Source organism: Myripristis murdjan, chromosome 12 (genome assembly GCF_902150065.1).
Source record: "Myripristis murdjan chromosome 12, fMyrMur1.1, whole genome shotgun sequence".
Classification (NCBI taxonomy): Eukaryota; Metazoa; Chordata; class Actinopteri; order Holocentriformes; family Holocentridae; genus Myripristis; species Myripristis murdjan.
The window spans coordinates 29,380,368-29,397,208 of record NC_043991.1 but is presented as its reverse complement, the minus strand read 5'-3'; the positions used below and the strand labels follow the sequence as shown (position 1 = coordinate 29,397,208).

The 16,841-nt window shown below is 43.6% G+C and overlaps 1 protein-coding gene across 1 annotated transcript; it reads left to right on the top strand.

The window, feature by feature from the left end:
- The first annotated feature begins 1,753 nt into the window (after positions 1 to 1,753).
- Positions 1,754 to 14,348, top strand: atp6v0a2a (ATPase H+ transporting V0 subunit a2a). Its single transcript, XM_030065220.1, has 20 exons — positions 1,754 to 2,421; positions 2,987 to 3,065; positions 3,247 to 3,344; positions 3,800 to 3,937; positions 4,346 to 4,443; positions 4,560 to 4,686; positions 5,412 to 5,494; positions 6,264 to 6,357; positions 6,444 to 6,656; positions 6,752 to 6,902; positions 7,001 to 7,140; positions 7,708 to 7,865; positions 7,996 to 8,086; positions 8,180 to 8,298; positions 10,891 to 11,101; positions 11,191 to 11,310; positions 11,799 to 11,915; positions 13,021 to 13,138; positions 13,264 to 13,435; positions 13,563 to 14,348. The coding sequence occupies exons 1-20, from the start codon at positions 2,311 to 2,313 to the stop codon at positions 13,663 to 13,665; spliced, it is 2,541 nt and encodes an 846-aa protein (XP_029921080.1). The 5' UTR covers positions 1,754 to 2,310; the 3' UTR covers positions 13,666 to 14,348.
- The last annotated feature ends 2,493 nt before the right edge of the window (positions 14,349 to 16,841 follow it).

The window sequence follows — 16,841 nt, the reverse complement described above, 5'->3', positions numbered from 1 at the left end:
CCAGAGCATATTGTTGTGATATGTGAGCAATAACTAAAGTAACCAGACAGTGTCCGTCAGTGAGCATTTACTTGCTGTTTTTGTGCTGATGTTGTCTTTGTGAGTTTGGTGGAAATGAGCTGTTATAAGGCTCTGGTGTGTTTGCTTCAGAAGCTCAGAAATGATTAAAAAAAAAAAAAATAGGAAAAACTGACAATCTTAGGGTGGCCAATGGATGCCAAAAGGCCAAAAATGCTTTCTTTCGTGGTGCTGCTGTGACAATAAATAAATAAGCAAGTAAAAACAAAAAGGAAACCTTGTAAGTGGAAGTAAAGCACTGAATGGTGTTCAAAATGTATTTCCCCCCTAGATTACTTAACAGTGATGAGAGTAAATTTGGGTGCTAATTATGACATTTGACCAAATGTCCAGATGATTAGAGGAATGCAGAAGTTAAGTGTCCAAACAGGAAGTTGCGCTTAAGACCATGAACCACAGATCTGCAATAAATAGACATAATCAGCCAGAGTGTGACAGGGAAAGATCATGTGGGTCACCATCCACCCCAAAGAAACGCTGTATGTGGTGTGTGTTGAAATTGAAAATTGGAATTCAAATTTGTGATAAAAAAAAGAAAGAAAAAGAAAGAAAGAAAACGCCCATTGAAAGCCTATTGAAAACACAGTTTGAGATATATGAAAATCAGTCCTCTGATACAGGCTACAACATTTTACATTTCTTTTTACATCTCTATCGGTTAAAGCCATAGTTTGTCATTATTTTGTTGCATGTATGTCATTTTGACCGGGCTTGATCTCTTAAAGCGGATTAGAGAGCAGAGAGCAGCAGCGTCTCCATGTACAGAGACGTGGCTCTGCCTGGACCGTCATGACGCCGCTGTTTGCACGAGCCCCGTGTCGTTACGCACAGCGACATTCCCTGACAAACAGTCCCGGAAGCAGCTCGTGACATTTGACGGCCCTGTTCAAACCAGACAGCGGTTTATTTCTCATTAATATTACATTACAAAAAAAAAAAAACAGCCCAGTCAGTGCTACCCCCGAACCCGGCCTGCCACACACAAAGACAAGGCAGATGGTCGGCCCGCTTTCAATGATGGAACAGAGGATGCGCTGGTTGCCAGGTTTGATGTTAACCCCCCTATCAGGCCACACTTTCTCTCTCAGTATTTTAAAGGCGTTTTTAAAGCATAATAGGTATTTAATTGAATGTGTTTGTGTGTTATTTTTTTTAGTTTCAACAACAACAACAACAATAATAATAATAATTAATAACAATAATAATATAGTTTTTGTTGAGATCGAGAGTGTGGAATTTCTTGTATATTCCAAATTAATAATTCCATCAATCATTGCCTTCACTCATCTGTCTAAACAGGCCTTTTGTCTCAGCTGTAGAAATGCTCAGAGCTCTGTAGGCTCTTAGGGTCATATTTTAGTGACAGCAGTGCAATATTCAGTGTGATGCACAAATTAAGACAAACTGTTGACGTTTGTGTCATATGGCAGATTGCGAAAAAGCCCCTGGTCAGTTATTGATAAACTCATTTTTGTTCAACTAGTCCATATAATTTTTGTTAAACTAGTCCATGTTAAGGGTTTCTTTGTCTGTCTGCTATTATTACATGAGTTTTATGAACGCAAGCCTCCGGTGCAACACCTTAGCCTGTGCGAGCCGTGAAGCACCAATTGTTTCAACGGCTGTGGGAATATCTGGCAACCTCAAGACGCAATCTGTGTCAATTGCCGGACGACGTAATGCGAATAAAGGCCGTAGCCTATTTCTGACTGTCGCCTTTTTTTAACGGCCGGTGGTGTGTCTGGCTCCGTTTGTCGTGTGGCCCGTGCGCAGGGCTGCTCATATCTCGTGTAGCCGGCCCGGGACTCACCGTGGGGCATGCGGGGCGTCTTTAGACACGGTACTGACAGGTGCTCAAGGTTGCCTGGTGTGCAGGATGACGCCTGGCGTGGACGGCACTCGATGCAATAGGTGCACAAGGGAGGTTTCTGCCTTTGTTTTCACACTCTTTATGCAATAGACACCAGACGTGTTGCCAGCGAGCCCACGCTACCTTTATACGCTACGGTATCTGGGCCAGCAATGGCATAATTTGTTTTCGGGAAATCGTCATTATTAAAGGAGAGTTATTATCCTCGGGGAGAGCGCTAATTGGTTAAGGGGGTTAGAGGCACGGTGCCGGCCGAGGTGTGATGTCCTGCTCTCATTTGTAGCTGGAGAGAGCGCATTGTCCAGCCACTGGTTCCACTGTCTGCAAGGCCGGGCACAGGAGGGGATTTGGTGACGGATAAGATGGTGTTCCGAAGTGAGGAGATGTGCTTGGCGCAATTGTTTCTGCAGTCCGGCTCGGAATATGACTGCATTAGTGAGCTCGGAGAGATGGGACTAGTCGAGTTTCGAGACGTAAGTACAGCCGACAGAGATCTAACTCAGCTGCGATGCAATGAAAAAAAAAAAAAAAAAAAAAAAAAAAAACGCATTTAGTCTAGACCATTTTTTTCTCAAGGAAGATGACAATTGAATAAATGCGTGGTACATAATCTGATGCTCTCTCTCTCTCTCTCTCTCTCTCTCTCTCTCTCTCTCTCTCTCTCTCTCTCTCTCTCTCTCTCTCTCTCTCTCTCTCTCTCTCTTTCTGTGTGTGTGTGTGTGTAAGTGTGAGAGAGAGAGTGAGATTGTTTGTTAGTACCAGTAAGTGAGGTGGGTGAGGGAGACATAGGCCTAGCCCTAAATGGTCTAGTGACTTCCATTTGAGGATGAACTGAATGAAATTTGAACAAAAAAACTCTGAATGAAGCCGGTTTGCAGGGCAGAACAGGACAATGCATGTTTTATTAACTCAGTTTATTAGCAAAACACTTCCTTTTGCAAAGTTAAAGGTTTATTTGAGCACTGTAGCCGTAGAACTGATGCATTGACCCGGGCTCTTCTTTGAAGCCACCTGACTGAAAAGCTCCTCTGGTTTCAGCTCAATCCAAGTGTCAGCTCATTCCAGCGGCGATTCGTCAGCGAAATCAAGAGATGTGAGGAGATGGAGAGAATTCTGGGTAAGACAGCAAGCTGCGATGGATCACATGGGTATTCACCTAAAAAAAAAAAACATCACTCGGACCTCATTTGACTACAAGCAAACCATTTGGTGTCTATGAGACTCCACCCGTGCAGCACTGTAGTTTTCATTTCATCACTCAGTTACAACAGGAGGCTCTCTGCGTTTTCTGTGCACAGGCTACCTGCTGAGGGAGATCCAGAAGGCCAACATAGCCGTTCCAGAGGACGATGACAGTCCAGTCGCCCCTCCGCCCAAACAAGTCCTCGAGATCATGGTAAGTCTGCCAGGGTTGTGCTCTATAGCTGATCACTTGTCATGTAGGCTAATTCATCTATGAACACCCTTTCTATTTCAATGATCTTTACAGTAATTACCTTGAGAGATGCATCACATAATGTAAATGATTTGACCCAACTAGGCATAAAAATACATCAGTCCTTATGCATTAAAATAATGAAATCGGTATGGAAGTCAGTACAATAGACACAATATATAATGTACAGGAAGGTAAGCTAAAATCAATGTACAATAGAACAATATAGAATAAAAAACATAGAAAGAAGAGCGGGGTGGGTCCCAGCAAAATTCAGATATTACAGTAGTCACCAGTCTGTGGGTCTGAATTGCAACCACATTGTGTTAATGTTGATGATTATGCAATGTTGATTTGTGGTTGAATTGACGTGTCATTCAGAGAACTACGACTTGTCAATCCGTGGTGCGTTTCAGGAGCAGCTCCAGCGGCTGGAGATGGAGCTGAGCGAGGTGGCCAGGAACAAAGAGAAGCTGCAGAGGAACCTCCTGGAGCTCACCGAGTACACGCACATGTTGAAGATCACGCGGACCTTCATCCACAGCCGCTCCAGAGTGAGTGTGTTTGTTCAGCGGCCGCGTGACTCACCCTCTCCTGCACACCGGCCATCTGCCGTACACTCCATCTTCCAGTCCCACTCTGTTTTCATCTCGGGCGTGACTCTTTTCCCTGACAGCATCTTGTTTTCCCGTCACTATGGGCATTGTCTCCCGAGGTGGCAGCAGCGGAAGTGCTGACTTTAATTAATTACACAGTCACAACACAGGCATTACAAGTAGCATCTGACTCATCCAGGCTGCCCATTTCTAAAGGGATACCGGGAAGGCAACGGTGGAATCTGTGCCAGGCAGTCGTGATAATACACATCACATTCCACCGTGTAAACAATGCATCGGGTTGGTGGTTATTAGAAGCATATCAGCAACAGCTAATGAATAAAACATGTTTCTGCTTGTGTTTAGCATGAGGCTCTTGGCCCCCAGTATGAAGAATTCCCCACTATGGAGACAGACTCTGTGACAGGATGCACCAGCATGCAAAGACTTGGAGCCAAACTGGGGTGAGTTTTAAGACCCCCGAGTCGCAGTCACACAGCAGGAGGTCATCAGTGCGGCTCAGGCTGCCCTGATCAAGTTCAAAATCCTAAAACGACACTGAACTGCCTCCTGGTCACAGGTTTGTGTCCGGTCTCATCCAGCGAGTGAAGGTGGAGGCCTTTGAGCGCATGCTGTGGAGAGTGTGCAAGGGCTACACCATCCTGAGCTACGCAGAAGTGGATGAGAGCCTGGCTGATCTGGACACTGTGAGTTCAACTCCATATTGCATGCTGGAGGTGAGGGTAGCACAGCAGGACTGGTACCTGGCTCAGTGGCATCAGATTTGTCCATTCAGTGCACCGATTTGACTATTTGTCTATTTCTTTTCATTATTTAATTCAAAAAGCTTCTGGCTTTCAGAACATGCATTGGCACAGGTTTAAATGTTTTTTTCCCACAATATTTTATTGAAGTTTCGACAGCAGAATACAAGAACACACACGCAACAGCTGAGACAGATACACGCAGATCCCAGACCATAAGGGATCTACAAATCCACATTAATAGCAAGGCATTTTCTATACAAAGAGCTCAAAGCTTGAGTACATTGCGTGGATCAGGGAGTATACACCTAATGCAAAACAGTGAAATTCCAGACAGTATTAATAATAATCATTTATTAAGGCGGCTGCATAAAGATTTTAATCACCAGCCATTTGGAGCTGCCCACACAGAAGGTATCGCCACAGGCAGCATATTAGTGTCTCTGGTTAAATGAAGTTCTTATAACGCCTCCCTTTAAACATACTTTTTAAACATTGAAAATTCAAATAGATTAAAATGACTGTTCAACTCACAGAATCTCTGTCAGCTGAGGGGGTCTATCACTGGTGATTCAAAGTTTTGATTTTCAACGGCCAGCCCTACAAATCAGTATTACGCCCACTGTAAGTCCAAAAAGCAATAACATGTCTAATCTGTGTCATTTCAGGGGGAGATCAACAAAAGTGTTGTCTTTCTCATTTCGTTCTGGGGGGACCAGATTGGGCAGAAAGTTCAAAAGATCTGTGATTGGTAAGTTTGCCATCATCATACACGGAATTAATGTGAGCACAGTTGATGGTGGGTGGTGCATGGTGGTGCAGTGGTTCGTGTTAGTCACCTGACAGCAAGAAGGTCCTGGGTTTGAGTCTCGGCCGGGCCAGCCAGGGTTGAGTGTGAGTTGAGTGCTGCAGACTCAGAGTGCACATGTCCGGCGTGTTTCCCTACCTTCTATCCAAAGAGTGCTTGAATAGGCATCTGATACCAGATAGTCCAGTCATTTTAGGCCAAAATTGGGGTCAACCTAGGACAAATTGCAAGAGAAGCAAACTCAACTGATTCTGTATCCTCAGTATGTAAATATAGTAACCTTTTAATTCACTGTTTAAATATCTGTTCTGGCATTTATTCCTTATATTCCTTATTAGAGCATATCAAATCAGATAATGTGTGATATGCATGTGTAAACAGAATAATTCAAAGAACTTGTAATTGACTTTTTTTCTTGTCTTTGTGTGTGTAATCAACTTGTGAATTTTTATAGTGATATCTGAAAGTAAAATGTTGAACCCCTTTCCTGTGTGTTAAAAACAGTGTTTTTTGGTAATATGTGGTCATAAATAGGTGATTTTCAAAACTTTCCACCAATGGGATTTCTTGGGACTTTTTTCCCTCACTCAGGACAAACTGAGGATACAAAATCAGTTGAGTTTGTTTCTCTTGCAATTTGTCCTAGGTTTTTTCATAAAATGACTGGACTAAGAGTAATAATGTCATATTTGTCTACTTTGTTGTCTCAAAGTTACCACTGCCATCTTTATCCGCACCCTGAGAACGATGAGGAGAGAGCAGATGTGATGGACAGCCTGAGGACACGCATCCAAGACCTTAACAATGTAGGAGCGCTGTATTTCTTGGCAGAGCTTAAGTACTGCTGGTGTAGAGATGAACATTCCCTTACAACAGCTGTTCCTCCCTGCAGGTGCTGCACCGCACCGAGGACTACTTGAGACAGGTCCTGCAGAAGGCCTCCGAGTCAGCCTTCACCTGGGTCGTGCAGGTGAAAAAGATGAAGGCCATCTACCACATCCTCAACCTCTGCAGCTTCGACGTCACCAACAAGTGTCTCATTGCCGAGGTGTGGTGTCCCGTCAGCGACCTGGCAAACCTGCGGGGGGCGCTGGAGGAGGGCTCGGTGAGTGAGCAGCATGTGGAGTGTGTAGCAGCGATGCAAAAAGCGATTCCGGTTTGACAGCCGCCCGCTCCGTTTTTTTGTTTCTGTTTCATCAGAGGAAAGGCGACGCCACCGTTCCCTCCTTTGTCAATCGAATTCCAAGTAATGACACTCCGCCCACCTTAGTGAGGACCAACAAGTTCACATCTGGCTTTCAGAGCATTGTGGAGGCTTACGGGGTCGGAGACTACCGGGAGGCGAGCCCAGGTCAGGACAGAGACAGGCCACTGTGTGTTTGATCTGATGAGCTCATCTGCCCCGTGCTAAATGCAGGTTATGATTTAATGCGATTCTTTCTGTGGCAGCTCCCTACACCATCATCACGTTCCCCTTTCTGTTTGCTGTGATGTTTGGTGACCTTGGACATGGGATGGTAATGACTCTCTTTGCCCTGTGGATGGTGCTGACAGAGAAGAAGCGGAGGAGGAAACGTTCCGGCAATGAGGTAGGAACTATTTTTGCCTTTAAAGTCCCCATTTAAGGCACCTCACGTGACCTCTACTTCCTGTAAAACGGAGCATCTTAACCCTTGAATGACCCTTCAAAAAAGTTACACCCATGACCCTTCAAGTGGACAAAAATGTCCATTTTCTAGAAAGTGACCACCAAAAGGTCACAGGGGGATGATTTTTGGCAAGAGGGGGTAATTTTGGGTTAAATTTGAAAATCCCAACTTTCAGCATGAAAATCCATTATTTGACCCTGTAATGCATTTTTATCACATCCATGACCCTTCTTGGACAAAAATGTCCATTTTCTAGAAAGTGACCACCAAAAGGTCACAGGGGGATGATTTTTGGCAAGAGGGGGTAATTTTGGGTTAAATTTGAAAATCCCAACTTTCAGCATGAAAATCCATTATTTGACCCTGTAATGCATTTTTATCACATCCATGACCCTTCAAGTGGACAAAAATGTCCACCTGTCATTTATCCAATTTGATGTGGTGCTTTGTCATTTACATTTTTGGAAATATGTTGACAGCAAACCGTGATATTTCTTTCCCCCTCAGATCTGGATGATGTTCTTTGACGGCCGGTATATCATCTTAATGATGGGGCTTTTCTCCGTCTACACTGGGCTCATCTACAATGACTGTTTCTCCAAGTCCCTCAACATATTTGGCTCTGGCTGGAGTGTCAGGGCTATGTTCACGAATCAGCAGTGGACGTGAGTTATCCATTCAAACGCACACACTCAGAAATACAATGCACGCACATCAGTGTGTGCTGAGTTTTAATGGGCATTATCTTCTCTGCTTCAGTTCGTCCTAATTGATGCTTATGTGTTTGCTTTGCAGAAATGAAACCCTCCAAACAAATGCTTTGCTCACTCTAGACCCAAATGTCAGTGGTGTGTTCAGTGGACCTTACCCATTTGGCATTGATCCTGTGAGTAGATGCACTCATGATATGACATCTCACAGTCCATTTAATCATGTTTTTAAATCCGTTTCACTGAGATGCTCTCTGCTGTTCCTTCAGATATGGAACATGGCAGCGAACCGCCTGTCCTTCCTCAACTCGTACAAGATGAAGATGTCTGTCATTATTGGTGTCGTGCACATGAGTTTTGGAGTGGTGCTAAGTGTCTTCAATCACTTGTGAGTGACTCGAAACAGAAGTCCTTGGCTATAAAACGTGTCAGTGCACACACAGTGTGGGCATATATCAGTGTTAATGTGCTCGATATAAATGGACCGTATCATTGATAGTCAATCAAATATGAAGTTGAGAGTTTAAGTCCTGCAGTGACTTCATAGCCTCAGTCAGCTTCTAAACTCTTCCTGAAACAGTTCAGTATGATGTGTCCAAGATCTCCAGCAGTGACAATCTCAGTCAAAACCAGTCTCACCTGGGCAGCCGCTGCAGCAGCTTCCCTCCAGGGACTCGCAAGGGAAACGCAAGGACACTTTCTATTTAGGTGGCATGTCTGCGTATGAAGTCGACATTTTTAGGTTGTAGGACTGTCTCATCCAGATAGGAAACATGGGAGGTTGCTTTTTAATTTACCTTCTTTTGGCTGATTTTTAAACAAAGCATGCAGTGGAAAAGGAAATTGCACAATGCCCAGCAAAGTCAGCTAAGAAGTAGAAGAAGAATGGTAACAATTTACAGTAAGGTACACAAAATTCTGTGTCGCTACCAGGGGACAAATGAGGAAGGAAGGAGGAGCTAACTGCTAGTAAAGCATTAGTTAATGGGTTGTTCTTGAATAACTCCTAATCAAACTAATCAAGTATCTGATGATTAGTTAATGAAGAAATGAGTGACAGATACACTATATTACCAAAAGTATTCGCTCACCCATTCAAATGATCAGAATCAGGTGTCCTAATCACTTGGCCTGGCCACAGGTGTATAAAATCAAGCACTCAGGCATGCAGACTGTGAAACAAGACATTTGTGAAAGAATGGGCCGCTCTCAGGAGCTCAGTGAATTCCAGCGTGGAACTGTCATAGGATGCCACCTGTGCAACAAATCCAGTCGTGAAATTTCCTCGCTCCTAAATATTCCACAGTCAACTGTCAGCTCTATTATAACAAAATGGAAGCGTTTGGGAACAACAGCAACTCAGCCACGAAGTGGAAGGCCACGTAAAGTGACGGAGAGGGGTCAGCGGATGCTGAAGCGCATAGTGCAAAGAGGTCGCCGACTTTCTGCACAGTCAATTGCTGCAGAGCTACAAACTTCATGTGACCTTCAGATTAGCCCAAGTACAGTACGCAGAGAGCTTCATGGAATGGGTTTCCATGGCCGAGCAGCTGCAGCCAAGCCACACATCACCAAGTACAATGCAAAGCGTCGGATGCAATGGTGTAAAGCACGCCGCCACTGGCCTCTAGAGCAGTGGAGACGCGTTCTCTGGAGTGATGAATCACGCTTTTCCATCTGGCAATCTGATGGACGAGTCTGGGTTTGGAGGTTGCCAGGAGAACGGTACATTTCAGACTGCATTGTGCCGACTGTGAAATTTGGTGGAGGAGGAATTATGGTGTGGGGTTGTTTTTCAGGAGCTGGGCTTGGCCCCTTAGTTCCAGTGAAAGGAACTTTGAATGCTTCAGGATACCAAAACATTTTGGACAATTCCATGCTCCCAACCTTGTGGGAACAGTTTGGAGCGGGCCCCTTCCTCTTCCAACATGACAAAGTGCACAAAGCAAGGTCCATAAAGACATGGATGACAGAGTCTGGTGTGGATGAACTTGACTGGCCTGCACAGAGTCCTGACCTGAACCCGATAGAACACCTTTGGGATGAATTAGAGCGGAGACTGAGAGCCAGGCCTTCTCGACCAACATCAGTGTGTGACCTCACCAATGCGCTTTTGGAAGAATGGTCAAAAATTCCTATAAACACTCTCCTCAACCTTGTGGACAGTCTTCCCAGAAGAGTTGAAGCTGTAATAGCTGCAAAAGGTGGACCGACATCATATTGAACTCTATGGGTTAGGAATGGGATGGCACTTCAGTTCATAGTATGAGTAAAGGCAGGTGAGCGAATACTTTTGGTAATATAGTGTATTATGATACAGGGACAGTCCAAGGTTTTGGGTAAAATGCCCTTTTTCTGACTTACTCACTCAAGTGTTCCCAGCGAAACCAATGAAACCTCCATTTAAATGAATGGTGGAAACGGTCCTTGCTTTGAGAAAGTTTTCACTGATTCATTCATTGTAGTCCAGTCAGTTGTTTCTGGAAAACCACTGAAATTACTTTTACCAATTAGATGTGCCCATCTAATTCAAAAGCTGGAAAGAGCAGCCTCCTCATGCATGAAACTTCACTGTAGCTACAATTATGAGACGTTGCCTTAAACTGTGCTACCAGTCTATGAATTTCAAAAAATTGGAATTTTCTGCCAATTCTTTCATAGTTCAGGCTTTATAGGGTTAAGAGTGAAGTTTGGGTTTGCCTGGTAAAGTGGGACTAGCAACCAGTTACAGACAGCTTACACAACCTGTCTCACACATGTGGGACTTAGGATTGGTGAAGATATTTATACATAACTTTCTATGACAAACTGAGCTTTGCAAAAGCATAAGGTCACCGAACAGGGTCCTTAATGTGTAAATATTTCTGGAAGTGTGAAAAAGAAGTATACACTCTACCGTTTCTTTAGGCTAGCATGGAGAGGGATGCACGCCTGTTTCATCCTCCTCCTTCTTCCCAAACCTTTTTTTCTCTCCCCTCAGACACTTCCGGCAGAAATTTAACGTCTATCTGCTGTTTCTCCCTGAGCTGCTCTTCCTGCTCTGTCTCTTTGGCTACCTGGTCTGCATGATCCTCTACAAGTGGGTGGCGTTCGGCTCACGCGACTCGTGCCTGGCCCCCAGCATCCTCATCCACTTCATCAACATGTTCCTCATGCAGGGAGGAGATATCACCCCTCTCTACCCAGGACAGGTATGTGTTGAGGCTATCAGCAGAGAGAAAGATCTGTTCGTCAGCTCTGTACATGTTTGACCTTTGTGTGTGCTCCTCCGACTCCACAGACCGGGCTCCAGATCTTCCTGGTTGTGGTAGCTATGCTGTCGGTTCCTGTGCTGTTGTTAGGAAAACCTCTTTACCTCTATTGGCTGTATCGTGGAGGCAAAGGCCTGCGCAGACGCAGAGTGAGTGGGTTCAGAAATGATGTCGTATCTGTGCATGTTCTGCTCGAGCAGTCTTTGATTTATCGTTCAATACTATATTATAATTAAAGGAATACTTCACCCAAGCGCTATTTATTTTACTCACTCCAAAGTCTTGAATGTCTGATGAAAACAGTTTTTAATTACATGTCTCTCAGAGAACAAAGGTTCCAAAAACTAGCAATTTCTGCAAAAAGTTCATAAATATGTCAGTGTAGGCAGTGAGTGAGTAGAATTCCTCACCAATGAACAAGCCAGACATGGGTTTTCAATTTGGTGAACATAAAAGCAAGTTGTGCACATTTTTTTTTTCCCACAAGTGTTGTAATAAGCAATTTTGCACTGACTGCACGTTGGTTTGGGACATACTGAACATATGAATGGAGACTCAAGACATGGATTGCGCTGCATGATGAAGCATACAGGTCAAACTTCTACTAGATTCCTTTATCTATGCCGTCTCATCGCAGGGTTATGAGAGGGTGAGGCGTGTAAGCGAGGATGACAATTCCACAGCACCGTCCTACGAAGAAGATGAAGAGGAGGGACTCGATGAAATGGCCAACAGAGAAGCAATTCCCAAAGAGGTCAGGACTCCACAGTTGTACTTTCTCCAGATGTTGCATGTTGCATTTAAGGCTATGATATGCAACTTTTTAACTTTGAACATTTAAATTTAAAACAATAAATAAATAGGACACATTATACATGATCAGTTGATGTACAGTATGTCTGAGGGCAAGTGATATGTGGACATTTCAAGGTGTGTACCATTTGTTTCATATGTGCGTGACCAGTGGAGAGATGCATAGAGCAGCCACAGTGCAGGGAAATCATGCAAAACATACAACTCCTGCTGTGTGATACAAATCATACAAGAGGAATGGCTGAAAGCACGAGAAAAGAGGCAGCAGAGACTAAAGAGAGAAATGAATGGTGCAGCAGACAAGAACATGGTCAAAGATCAAAAATAAGTGGATAGTGGCATTTCTTTTGGAACAGCAGATTGCCTGAGTTTGCCAGCCGTCTCTGTAGAGCCTCTGGTGTAAAGTGGCTGAACTGTGGAGCAGAGCCTAACTGGCAAACCTCAAGGCCAAAGTTGCACATTGTAGCTCTAAGTGAGCTAAATAACATATTGAAAAGTCAAAGTCATTCAGACATGCCTCAGCTTTAATTACCTTTTTTTTTTTTTTTTTCTCATTTTGACTTTATGTTTTCAAATTCAGTTTAGTTTTAATTTGGTTTCAGAGCAGGATTGCTAGTTTAGTTTTTATTTGGTTTTGAAAATGCTTAGTTTTAGTTTAGTTATTATTAGTTTCAGTGTTAGTTTTGATCAACTTTTGCCGCCACGATGCCAGGCGTGGATGGACTGGCAGCATGGACGTGAGAGGCACCCGCTTGTGTGGCTGCACCAACAGAAGGATATTCACCATCTGCTGACGTAAATCTGGCACAGCTCGAAAATTGGAAGATAGATTTCATAACCACCCAAAATACTAGGCTACAGTTTCAGTTAATTATTGTTTTTTTTTTTTGTTTTGTTTTTGTTGTTTTGTCAAGTTGGATTTTTATTTTTATTCCAGTACTGAAAAGGTTTTTTCACCCCTAGTTTTCATTGTTTTGTGAGTTTTCATTAATAATAACCTTGCAGTGTAGCAGGGGATCTTACATATCATTTTGATTCTCTTGCAGTTTGACTTTGCTGACGTGCTCCTGCACCAGGTCATCCACACCATAGAGTACTGTCTGGGATGCATTTCCAATACCGCCTCCTACCTGCGGCTCTGGGCCCTCAGCTTGGCTCATGCTCGTAAGTGCAAATCACATTCAACAGACTGTGAATGTATGTCTGCTCTTTTGTTTCTTTACCTCTGATTCATTCATTTGTTTGTGTGTGCATGTGCCTGTTCTGTGCACGGTCTCTCCTCCTCACAGAGCTGTCAGAGGTGCTGTGGGCCATGGTGATGCGCCTGGGTCTGAGGGTCACCACCAGACTAGGAGTGCTGGTTTTGGTTCCTGTTTTTGGCCTCTTCGCTGTGCTCACGGTGTCTATTTTACTAGTCATGGAGGGCCTCTCAGCCTTCCTCCATGCTCTCCGCCTCCACTGGTGAGTTTCAGCCGCCCATATGAGCTACGTTGACAACAAACATTCAATCTGCTAATTGCCTTCACCTTTTCGTTGTTTGTTCTGCCATCATTAAAGCGCCTTGGTTCACATGAACGCTCAATTTCAGGGTGGAGTTCCAGAACAAATTCTACCACGGGACAGGCGTCAAGTTTGTCCCCTTCGACTTCTCCCTGCTGCCCTCGGTTTTTGAACAAGATGGCTTGCTGTAACAGAGGGGACTTCTTGGATGTAAGCGGGAGCAGACTTTATTTCTGGGAAAGACGCTGGAAGTTGGAACTATTCACACTGTGATAACGACAACAGAACTTCAAGACAACGGATTGACACTCACTGTTGTAGCAATGTTTTTCACCATGACAGTTTTTAAAGTATTGGCTACTCTGACTGCCTTATCACCATTTCCAGCAAACCTCTGAAAGGCAGGGGTTCAAAATTCTTAACCCGTTAATGTTTTCATTTTATAGGCGAGATGTTGCTGAACACAACTTGTCATGCTAATTGGGTGAATTTAAATCGTTTATTTGCATTGTGCTGTGTAAAATAGTTTTGTATTATTTACTACATGGTACTTAAGACAAACAGTTATCCAGTGCAATGTAAAGTGCACAAGCGTTGCAACATGTGCTGAAGATCACATCAATCATCCTGATGTAGTGCCATACAGATTTGTGGCTGATGACAATAAGGGGGATGCCACTGGGGAGGCGCAGGTTTTCGAAATTGCTCGTAAATGTGATGAAGATAGAGCTGTAGGCAAACGTCTTCAAGTTTCCTCTGGCAAAATGTGTCTTTTACTGAAGAAGGACTAAGAAAAGACTACCTTTTGTGAGGCATATAGTTACAAAGCACTTTGCAGAAATGATTGTACAATAAAAAGAGTTCTCACAAATGACTGTGATGATGCCAAATGAAAATAATCTTCAACTGTTAACTGTTTTCTTATTTACTTATCGATGCATATTTAAACATAGCCTCCCCTGTAACGGATAGAAAAAAGTCAAACGCTCCAGAAAAGTCAAAAAGCCTTAGGTCTTTCTTCAATGATATTACTTACTGCATTTGTTGATGATAACTGATTATGGTATTTATTTAAATTATTGTCTGTATGAGAATCTAATCTTATTTTACCATTTTGATGTGTTGAATAAAGGTCGCAAGAAGTGTGAGCAAATAAAACCTTAAGGCTCAGATTTTATTTATCTCTTTTTTTTTTTTTGTGATTTAACCTTTATGTGGAACCTCAGTGGACATATGAAAGACTGAGGGGGATGACATGAGCACACCAGCACTGGTTGTAGTTTAAGGAAATCATTTTACACCCCTATTAAATTTCACATTTGACTAAGGCGGGCAGGATCCAGAATACCTTTCTTGGGTTGAAAAAATTACCTCACATGTGACAGGACACCTTGAAGCAGCCAGGTCAGAGTCAGAAAGTGGTGGGGTCAAATGCTCTAAAAATTTCAAAATCCGATTGCTGCAGGCTGTTGAGAAAATGCTTGTGTATTTTTTTTTTTAAATTAAGTTTTTCATTTATTACAAACAGTGGTGAATTGCATTGCATAATGTGTTGATAGAGGGCCGTAGAGACGCTGGCTCCCCCTCAGTGCCCTCATCCGACCTGCGGTGGTCACTGAGCAGGTCACTGGGGTTGCCACATGGTAGTGTGAGGAAGGGTGGGCCAGCGCAGCCGCGTCAAATCAAAACCTGACGGTCGCTGATGGCAGCGCAGTGATCAGGCCTGCACAGCTGAAAACAGGCAGTACAGAATGTTTTTCAGAATAAGCACCTCATGAAAGGCACTGGTGCCCACACAGCTCCTCATATCAGGCCCACAGGTGCAGCTGAAGAGCTGCAGAACCCCCCTCCTTTCCCAACCCCCACCTCCATCAAAGATACTGCAAGATGATGGGCTGTGCTCATGTTTTGAGCCATGTGCCGACTCATCTTAGCTGCAGTGATGCCTGACAGGAGCTTCCATGTTGTGGAGAGGCAGACGCAGGTTATAGTTGGATAGGATTGTTCCCTTTTGGGGGTTGCTCATGATCAGAACTGTCTGACCTTGGGTCAGCCACTCTGGGTGGGTCCCATCCATTAGCAGCTGGTTCATTTGTGCTGCTAGGCCTCCATTGAGTGCAGTTAGCTTCTTTAGCCAGTAGGTGTGGATCATGTCAGGGCCTGGTGCTGTCCAGCTCCTCATTTTTGACACTCTCTCTTGGATGTCTACTGCTGTGATGGTTACTGGTTCCTTACTGGTTACCCTCCTCCAGAGTCCAGTGTCAGACCATGGTAATGCTTGACCAGATTTGATTTCTTAGTGTGACACCTTTTTAGACCTAAACGTATGCAAAACAAAGGAACTGATTTTTGATTTTAGTTGCAAGAGAGAGGCAGTACAGGAGTGAATCATTCACAATGAAAAAGGGGGCGCTGTAAAATCTTACAAATACTTGGGGACGTGTTTGGATGACCAACTTAAATTTGCTGTGAACACTGAGGCAATTATGAAAAGAGGGCAACAGAGAATTCACCTCTTATGGAAGCTAAATTCTTTTTCAGTCAAGCTCTGTAATCCTTTGTCGTTTCTAAATCAGCCTTTTACTGAGAGTCTTCTTTGTTTTTCTTTATCTGCTGGTTTCCCAGCCTCACAGTTAAAGACAGGAACAGTCTGAGAGAACAGTCTAGAGTCAAGCAGAGATCAGCAGATCCTCCATAAGGCTCAAAGCATTTTAGCCTTTTGTGCTCATGTTCTTTTAAGTGCATTTTCTCTGTTACGTCACTATGTTTTATCTGCCTGTAAAACTAAGTGATACTCAAAATTGCTCATCCCCTCTGCAATCAGATTGCCAAATGCTACTTAGGTTCTTTTAGGTTCTTTTATATGGACTTTTATACCAGACTGATCCTTCTTATCCTTTTATTAGACTGATATTTTATTTGTTTTTAATCAGTCTCTTTATTTTTCAGTCTGCTCAACCCCCTTATTTTAGACTTTATCCATACAATTGCCCCCTAGAGGGATTAATAAAGTTGTTTGAATTTTATGAATTTGAATTTTATGCTGTGGTCTGCTCCCAGATCCACCAGCCGCTGGGCATTGCTGTTATGAGAAGCCTCCTTCTCCTACACGCTTTTCCAGTATTGCTCAGTCTTGGCCCTGGGTGGGTATTTCTCATCTTACTACCCTGTCGCTGAGAGCAGACTTTGGATTGTTCAGTGGAGATTGTTAATCTAATCCAGGTTTGATGAATTGAAGTAAGAAGCCGTTTTTGATCCAAATACAAGCCAAGAAATGTTTTCCCTCGCAATTAGAAGCTGCGAATCAGGAGCCAACTTAAGCTTTGTAAATTTAATAAAGTTTTCCATGGAGGTGAGACAATACCTG